We start from the raw sequence: 9,862 nt of genomic DNA, 5'->3' as shown, positions 1-9,862 counted from the left end.
AACAATGATGTGTGTCTTTTTTATTTTCAAAAATGTTTATTACACTGAGATATTCCCATGATAGTATTTAAATGACCAAATATCGACCAAATATTAACTATTAATTTAATGGAATTTTATCACCCTTTTCTCCAAATGTTTTAAGACAACTCCATTTCATTTCTAAGTATCCTTTTGATTTCCCTCTTAGTAAGGCAGATACTATATCCATATTTCTAGCTTCATGTATCTTAATCAACCAATGTTTGACAGAAGGATTAACTGTAGATTTCCAAACTTGAGCACATAAGATCCTTGCACATGAGACCATATATAAAACAATTCTGTTGTATTTTACTGACTTTATGTTGTGTGTCATGTTTAGTAAAAATAAATTTGGTTCAAAGGGAATACAGTGGAACCTCGCCTTACGCGGGGGATCCGTTCTGGATCCCTCTGCGTAAGGCGAATTCCGCCTATGCTCAAGCCTCATTGGAAACAATGGGGCTCATGCACGGCAGCGCGGTGGGGTGCAGGGCGCAACGGGCACATGCGCCCATTCAATTGAATGGGACACGCTGCCCCTTCCGCCCCACGCACGCCCCACGGCTTGAGCGCGTACGCTCAAGTCCGCATATGAGAAAGCCGCGTATGGGGAGGATGCACTGTATCTATATCAAGAATGTTTTGGATGCTTCCATGAATCCTTTGCCAGAATCCTTTAGCTTTAATGCATGTCCACTTCATATGAAAGAAGCTTCCTTCGGGTTCCCCACATTTCAAGCACTTAGTATTACCAGTTTTGTATATCTGGTGGGTTTTTGGGGTGTTAGATACCACCTGTATAACATTTTGATATCATTTTCTTTATAGTTTAGGCACAGAGTGAATTCATTTGTTCCTTTCCATGATTTTCCCCATTTCTCTACAGTTATAGTTTTATTTATATCACCTGCCCATCTTACCATGCTGTGTTTAATAATTTCATCTTCTAGATCTCTTTCTTTTAATAGTTTATAATATTTGGATATGTGTTTACCTTTTTTGTCCATCATAATTTTATCGATTTCGTTGTTATCCATCGTCAACCCAGGAGCTTTATTGTCTGCCTTAAAACGATTGTTTAATTGGTTGTATAAAAACCAATCCTTCATGTTTCCTTTTTCATTAAGTTCTTCCATAGATTTCATATTGTATTTTCCTTCTGGTGTTTTGTTTATTAAATCTCCGTATCTTAGCCATGGAGTATCTTTGTCCTTTGTTCTATTGTAATAGGCTTCTTGCAATGACACCCAAAATTGATGTCTCATTTTATACCATACTTTAAGCAATGATCTTCTTATAACATGATGGTTAAAAGTATTATTATCTTCTGGTTTTGTATACCACATATATGCATGTATACCAAGATTCAGGTTAGCTTTTTCTATATTCAATAAATTCTTGTTTTCTAATTTGAACCATTCTTCTAACCGTTTGAGACAAGCTGCATAATAAAGCTTGTTGAAGAAAATATCTTTTACTAAGGCAACCATAACAGTTTTGACTCCGTATCCCATCCTGAAGCCTGTTTGAAATGGGTCCAGATAATCTGCTTCATCCAAGACCTCTTGTAGATGAAGATCAACTGCCCTCTCAATCATATTGTTTAGAAATGGGAGATGGGAGACTGGTCTGTAATTGTTCATGTCCAAGGGATCTAGGGAAGGCTTCTCCATAAACGGCCGTACCACAGCTTCTTTTAATCAAGATGGAAAATAGCCCTAACTAAGAGATGCATCTATGATATATCTCAGGTGATATATGAAGAGCAAGGGTTGAGAGGGCAAGTTCTCCTCTTCCCACTTCCAAGGAGCTTGTCCACATCCTCAGTACTCAGATTCAAATTGATCCAGTATGATCTTACTTATGGACACCTTACTTACAACCACTGCAATAATGCTGACATCCAATTTGGCTCTTATCTGAGAGATATTATCTGTGAAATAGTCATTTAAAGCATCATAGTGAGCTGTAGAAGGCAAAGTTTTGTGCAAATTCACAACTTCTGTGCATCAAAGAGACCAGTGTGTTGAAACAGCAAAGAACTTTATTGAAAACACATATCAAAAATTCAGTGTTTAAGCCAGAACTACCAGAATATATTAAAACCCCAAACCTTAAATTCCACCCTCTTCCAAACCCCACCCACAATTCTCACCATCTATCCCCCACTATTAACCAGCCCCACTTTGCCATCCTTCTCACACGCACAATCTCTCCCTGCCCCAGACATTTGAAGAAACTAGCTCCCTTTCTGTTACTACCGGTCCCCAACTTTCTTCAGCCAACATTCCACAAATTCTGAATGCTATCATTGCTTTTCTAACTAGCTGCAACAAATCCCAGCCCCCCATCTAACTAACCTAAACCATGACCCATAATCCCCAGCCAAATTTGTAACTCAAAACAATTATCTATACTAGTAGCAATTAAAACCTAAACTTAACAAAACATAACTTTAAAACATAAACAGACGTATGGACAGAAAAACTCTACAAATAAATTCATAAGGGCTTTTAAACACCGCTGGATTGAAAAAATATCTTTGTATTCCATCTTTACAAAAATAATGTTCATTCACTTCATGGATTTGTGTGGCTTCTCTCCTGTGTTGCCTCTCTGGTGTCTCAGGTGGGCTGACTTGTCAGAAAAACATTTCCCACAATGCTGGCATTTGTGAGGACTCTCTCCTGTGTGGACTCCCTGATGTCTCACTAGGTGTGACTTTGAAGAAAAACATTTCCCACAATGCTGGCATTTGTAAGGCTTCTCTCCTGTGTGGACTCTCTGATGTCTCAGGTGGGCTGACTTGTCAGAAAAACATTTCCCACAATGCTGGCATTTGTGAGGCTTCTCTCCTGTGTGGACTCTCTGGTGTGTCACTAAGTGTGACTTCTGAGAAAAACATTTCCTACAAGGCTGGCATTTGTGAGGCTTCTCTTCTGTGTGGACTCTCTGGTGTGTCACTAAGTGTGACTTCTGAGAAAAACATTTCCCACAATGCTGGCATTTGTGAGGCTTCTCTCCTGTGTGGACTCTCTGGTGTGTCACTAGGTGTGACTTCTGAGAAAAACATTTCCCACAAGGCTGGCATTTGTGAGGCTTCTCTCCTGTGTGGACTCTCTGGTGTGTCACTAGGTGTGACTTTGAAGAAAAACATTTCCCACAATGCTGGCATTTGTGAGGCTTCTCTCCTGTGTGGACTCTCTGGTGTGTCACTAGGTGTGACTTCTGAGAAAAACATTTCCTACAATGCTGGCATTTGTGAGGCTTCTCTCCTGTGTGGACTCTCTGATGTCTCAGGTGGGCTGACTTGTCAGAAAAACATTTCCTACAATGCTGGCATGTGTATGGCTTCTCTCCCTTGTGGATTCTCTGGTGTGTCAGTAGATTTGACTTCCGAGAAAAACATTTCCCACAATGCTGGCATTTGTATGGCTTCTCTCCCTTGTGGATTCTCTGGTGTGTCAGTAGATTTGACTTCCGAGAAAAACATTTCCCACAATGCTGGCATTTGTATGGCTTCTCTCCTCTGTGGACTCTCTGATGTGTCACTAGGCTTGACTTCCGAGAAAAACATTTTCCACAATGCTGGCATTTGTATGGCTTCTCTCCCTTGTGGACTCTCTGATGTGTCACTAGGCTTGACTTCCGAGAAAAACATTTTCCACAATGCTGGCATTTGTATGGCTTCTCTCCAGTGTGGACTCTTCGGTGCATGACAAGGACTGACTTGTAGGCAAAACATTTCCCACAATTTTGGCATTTATGTGACTTCTTTCTTGTGTGGACTCTCTCATGACTGACAACTTCTTCTGTAAAGGAGGACAATGACAGACAAGACTGAATCTCAGTGTTAAGAAAAGAAAGTCTTACCCCAAGATTTAGCCCCACATTCACCCCTCCCTATGTGAGATTAAATTAACGAAGTTGGTGTGAGTGCCCTGAGCATGACCCTGTTCTGGATGACCCCAAATCCATATAATGATTGTATCCTTACTCATAGGACCTACCAAAGAAGAGATTGAAGGGGAACTGCCATGAGGAAATCAGTAGAAGCAGATAGTCAGGCCATTGAAAAATATTCCATTAAATATATGTAAAACTATTTGAATTGAAAAGTGGCATCATTTCCTGTGAGACTGCCATAGAGTGTTGAGTCAGAGCACATGGCATGATGCAAGCTAACTGCAGAGGAGGCTTCATGCTGTGTGGCACCAGGAGAGGACTCTGGAGTTCTGTGAGCTTTCAGGCCTGGTATAGTTGGGATGAATCCCGAGGTCACTGTTGCCTCAATCTCTCTTTTGAGCTAAGTATGAAATTCCCCTAAAAGCATAGCACTTGCGAGTATCCTCCCCAGACTCCAGCATTTAGAGTGACAAAGGGCTTCTGGAATCAACCACAGAGCTAAGCAAGCTCAGGTTGGAAAATAAACATTATAGAAAAATTTAATTTTTGTGTTGCCCTTTCTCTTCATAGACATTGCTCATAATTGCTAAATGGAACCCTTAATATGTATGAAAACAAGGGCCTGATTTAAAGTTCATTTCTTAAATTCAGTTTTCTACATGGGGCTAACGTCTGTACCAAGTTCGGAAGCTTCAGTTAGTTCAAAATGCGGCAGACAGATCGGTCACCAGAACATCTAGATCAGACCATATGACACCAGTTCTAAAATCTCTACATTGGCTGCCAATTAGCTTCCGGGCGCAATACAAAGTGTTGGTTATTACCTTTAAGGCCCTACATGGCTTGGGCCTGAGCTACTTGAGAGAATGCCTCTCCCTACAAAATCTGCCCCACAATCTCAGAACATCTGGGAAGAATCTATTAGATTACCCAAAGGTAAGGCTAAGAACAATTTCTCACAGAGTGTACACAGTCATGGCCCCCAAGTGATGGAAAAACTTTCTGGAGGAGATCCGTCTTATCACCACCTTGGATGCTTTCAAGAAAGCAGTTAAGACGGATCTCTTCCGGCAGACTTACCCACCCGACCTCTTGTAAAGAACTTAATGAAAAATTCCACTTCTGAATGCAATTGTGCATTTTGAACAATGTTTTTATTTGTCCCAAATTGAGTTTAAGCAACTTGGTTTTTTTCTGTGTGCAAATTGGATGCTATTGTTGTTTTGTGGCTATTTTACGGTTGTAATACCGCCTCGCTATTTCAAGAGAGGCAGGTAAATAATAATAATAATAATAATAATAATAATAATAATAATTATTATTATTATGATGATGATCTTTGAGGTTGGTGGCTGCCTCCCAATCTCCAAGGCCCCTCTCCTGGCCCTTCCCAGAGGTCCCTTCCTCTCCGCACAGAGCTAGGCAATCCTGGCTTTGCTCTTGCCTTCCCCTCCTAGATCCCAGAGGCCTAAAATCAAAGAGTTGGAAGAGACCTCAAGGGCCATCCAGTCCAACCCCATTCTGCCATGCAGGAATCAAAGTATCCCCGACAGACGGCCATCCAGCCTCTGTTTAAAGACGTCTAAGGAAGGAGACTCCACCAAAATCTCAGAAGGAGTTTGTTCCATTGTTGAACCACCCTTACTGTTAGGAAGTTCATCCTAATGTTTAGGTGGAATCTCTTTTCTTGCAGTTTGCATCCATTGTTCTGTGCTCTAGTGTCTGGAGCAGCAGAAAACAACCTTGACATTCCTTCAAATATTTAAACAAGGCTATCATATCACCCCTTAGCCTTCTCTTCTCCAGGCTAAACATCCCAAGTTAGCTAAATCGTTCCTCATAGGGCATGGTTTCCAAATCCTGCACCATTTTAGTCGCCCTCCTTTGACACGCTTCAGTTTCTCAATGTCCTTCTTTAATTGTGGTTCCCAGAACTGACACAGCATTCCAGGTGAGGCCTGACCAAAGCAGAATAATGTGGCACTATTACTTCCCTTGATTCTAGACACTATACTTCTATTGATGCAGCCTAAAATTGCATTGGCCTTGTTAGCTCCCACATCGCACTGTTGACTCATGTTCAACTTGTGGCCTACTTGGACTCCTAGATATTTTTCACACGTAGTTTCATTCAGCCAGGTGTCCCCCAGCCTATATCTGTGCAATTCATTTTTCCGCCCTAAGCCTGATCCCTTTCCCTTTCTCCCTCCGCTCTCCAACCTTCCTTCTTGCCCATCTGCACTGCTTCAGCATCTCACCTTCACCATCTCTTTCCTGCCTTTCTGTTTTTCACATTCCCTCCTTCTCTCTATCACAGACACACACCCATTTATGTGATGCATGAAAGGGACACTTTGAGGCTCATTTGTTGATAAAGGCAGTATAATCAAAATACAAATAACTCATTGGGAAAGGCAGAGCAAGGGGGCTGGGACCTGGACTCCAATTCTGGTGAGGGTCAAGCACCAGGTAGCAGTCTTAAAACAGCCTTAAGACATCTCTAAGACAAGGATGGGCTACTGTTGGGGATTGAGGGGGTCACATTGGCCCCCATGGGCTCTCGGGGACAACTGCATATTGTATTGCCTTAAAATAGCAATAATGTTTTGCCCCTCTGTATTTCATTGCATCTCTTTCGGGAAGTGGAGGCCATTTTGACACTGTTGGGCCTTCTCTGAGCCATTGCAGGGCCAAGGGAGGTATTTCCCCCAAAAAGCCTCTCCAGCACCTGAAAAGGCTGGAAGAAGGCCAAAAAGGTAGGAAACATACTCAAAGATATGCTGAGTACCATTTCGGGGATAAATGCACAAAATCCTAGAACCCTGTGTGATATCTGGGGGTGGAATTAAAAAGTCCTTTGCTTGCACCAAAAGATTTATTGAGAAACTCAGGCAGAAGCATCCATTAACATGTCTAAGCATCTCTGAAGCGTCAAAACCTTTTCCCTCCATCGTTAACTACCTTCTCACGCCCCCCTTTCCTCCCCCTTCAGCCCCTAAACAGCCTGGCTGCCAAAGTACCTCTTTCCTTCTTCTCCAACCGTTCACATACGCCTTTCTCTCCTGGGGCATGTCTGCCACCCAAAGCTCACAAACCAGTCAGTTAAGAGCGTCCACAACTGCTTCCTTTCCCCATCCATTCTAGGCCCCAATATCCGTACCAACTACTTAAAACTACTAGCATTTAAAATACTAACAATCCCCCGTAAAAACCAATACCATTATGAATGAACCACAGAAGATGATTCTGACAATTGGCAGTTTACAATGTTACAGACAGGCCAAAATAAAGCTGCTTCGAGTCACTTTGGAGGTATGGGATTTCAATGATGCATGAGTCTTAAGAGTCCAAAAGCCACACCAAAGCTGCACTCCAGTCCTTAGGACCGGAGCATGGCTTTGGTGCGGCGTTTGGACTCTTAGGATGCATGCATCATTGAAATACCATACCTCCAAAGTGACTCGAAGCAGCTTTATTTTGGCCTGTCTGTAACAGGCCACTTATAAAGTGGAGAGCAATAGTGCCTCACTAAACTATAAATTCAAATATTCTACAGGATGTTGCTATCACAATTAAACTATGCTTGAAAGGGATCTAGGACTCCTAGTAGACCACAAGTTCAATATGGGCCAACAGTGTGATGCGGCAGCTAAAAATGCCAATTTGTTTCTAGGCTGCATCAATTCGAGTATAGTTTCTAGATCAAGGGAAGTAATAGTGCCACTCTATTCTGCTTTGGTCAGGCCTTACTTGGAATAATCCTGTGTCCAGTTCTGGGTCTCACAATTCAAAAAAGATGTTGACAAGTTGGAACATGCCCAGAGGAGGGCAACCAAAATGGTGAAGGATCTGGAAACCATCAAGCCCTATGAGGAGTGGATTAGAGAGCTGGGTATGTTTACCCTGGAGAAAAGAAAATTAAGAGCGGATACGATATCCATGTTTAAATATTGGAAAGGGTCGTATTGAGGATGGAGAAAGCTTGCTTTCTGCTGTGACAGAGAAAAAGAGGCACCACGATGGATGCAAGCAAGAGAGAAAGAGGTTCCACCTAAACATTAGCAGGAACTTTGGGACAGTAAGAGCTCTTCGACAGTGCAATATACTCCCTTACAGTTTCGTGGAGTCCTCTTCTTTGGCATTATTTAAACAGAGGCTGGATGGTGCCTGGAATGTGTATTCCTGCATGGCAGAAGTGGGTTGAACTGGATGGACCTTGTGGTCTATTCCAACTCTGTGATTCTATAATGCTAGTGGATTCTGGTTCCTTACCCACAGAGGCCACATTCTCATAATTCTCCATCATCACATAATTGTACATAAGTCTCTGCTTCTTCGTCAACAGTTTCCATTCGTCCTCAGTGAAATATACTGCCACATCCGCAAAGGTCACCTGCAACAGAAAATAACCCTCATCCAGAGAGTGACGAAGCAAAAGGGGAGGAAAGCACATGGTGCATCCAAATATTATTTGATCGCTTTAGAATTCAGTCCAGGAAATAAACTTTAAATTCTGTCAGCAAGAAAATAGTTACTGCCTTTGAGATCCAGTTTGTCTTGAATCTTTTCAATATAATTTGCAATATAATACATAATATAATTTAGGCCATGGCTGGGATATTGAAGATGCATTAGGATACTGACTATCCCAACACATACAATACATTTTGCCACTAAAGAATTATGGTGCATTTAGACATTTCTTGCCACATTTAAGAGGCAAACTTCATTTTTAATAACAGTTCTGAGGAACACTCTGGGCTTGAGGGCCACTGGGCCCACCCCATATTTAGATCCAGAGATGTTCTCCCATAGCCCCCAACATTTCAGAGATTGGAAAATCAAGACACATGTGGATAAGCAACCCAGAAGGCAGTGAAGATGGCCAAAGTTGTTTATGAGGAAGATCACACAATCTAGGAAGGGAACAGCAGTTTGCTTTTGCTTCAGCCTCCTAGGAAGGGCCATATCCTGTCTCCTTCTATCCTCTTCTCTCCCCACTTTTGAGTTGATGGGCTGCAAACTCAATTGCCCTCAGGAACTGAATTGAACTGAGAAGAGAAAAGTAGGAGGAAAGCCCCTGAAAAGGTGGGGTCACAGAGGATTAACCAGGACTGTCTCTGCCAAACTCCGACAGTATGTGATTTGCTTCTTTTCATAAATTGGCCCAGCAGTGACACAGATGAAGCTAATAAGATAGTGACTCACCAAAGAGCTGTTGTACTTCAGCAGCCTCTTTCTGTTGGAGACCTGCTCCCTCCGCTTGTCCTCTGTGTCAGCCATCAGGAGGGCAGGGGTCCTGGTGGTCCTGCACTTGGTCACTTCCAGCAAGAGAGGCCCCAAAGCCGTGTATAAGGAGGCCGAGATGAAGTTCCTGAGAAAAGAGACCAGGATTAGGATTGGCTTGGCAAGAAACCCTGCAGCACTCAAAGACACAGAGAACAGCATCCTGCTGGTGACATACGCAGGTGACATATGCCTTCTTTGGGCAGATGAAGAGGTGGATGTCCCCTTCCTCCCTCTGCACCAAACAAAGCCCCCTGGACCTAGCATAGATTCACTGCAGCTCCCCTAAACAACAGATACTCCATGCCTTCTTAGAGTGGAGAGGGATTAGGGGATGGGGAATTGGAGAGGGCCCTGGTTATGTCCCTGTAGTTTGATGTGAAATGGGTGCATCATAAATAAATAAATGATTTGCTGAAGCCTTCAGAGGTCCCCAGTGCTTTAACCCAGCATTAGTCCCTTTCCCAAGAAGGTTGCATCCGTACTAAAGAAATAAAGCACTTTGACACTGCTTTAACCGCTCAGTGCTATGGAATCGTGGGACTTTACCTTTGGGACACTAAGGCAAGTTACAGTCTGCCACTTTGCGGCGGTCTGCCGCTGCCGCCACTTGCTCTGTAAGAGAGCCGCAGTAGCCACACCGCAT

General features: G+C 42.8%; 1 protein-coding gene across 1 annotated transcript; it reads right to left on the bottom strand.

The window, feature by feature from the left end:
- Positions 1–1,972: 1,972 nt before the first annotated feature.
- Positions 1,973–9,862, bottom strand: LOC149290500 (uncharacterized). The gene is made up of 4 exons (XM_089489351.1): positions 9,790–9,862; positions 8,203–8,301; positions 3,073–3,836; positions 1,973–1,990 (listed from the first exon to the last, which is right to left on the bottom strand). Exons 1-4 carry the CDS (start codon positions 9,860–9,862, stop codon positions 1,973–1,975), a joined length of 954 nt encoding a protein of 317 aa, XP_089345477.1.

The sequence above is a fragment of the Sceloporus occidentalis genome, unplaced genomic scaffold (genome assembly GCF_023333645.1).
Source record: "Sceloporus occidentalis isolate IW3139 unplaced genomic scaffold, rSceOcc1.0.p SCAF_39, whole genome shotgun sequence".
NCBI lineage: Eukaryota > Metazoa > Chordata > Lepidosauria > Squamata > Phrynosomatidae > Sceloporus > Sceloporus occidentalis.
Note: the sequence above shows the minus strand (reverse complement) of the source record. Positions and strands in the feature narration are given on the sequence as shown.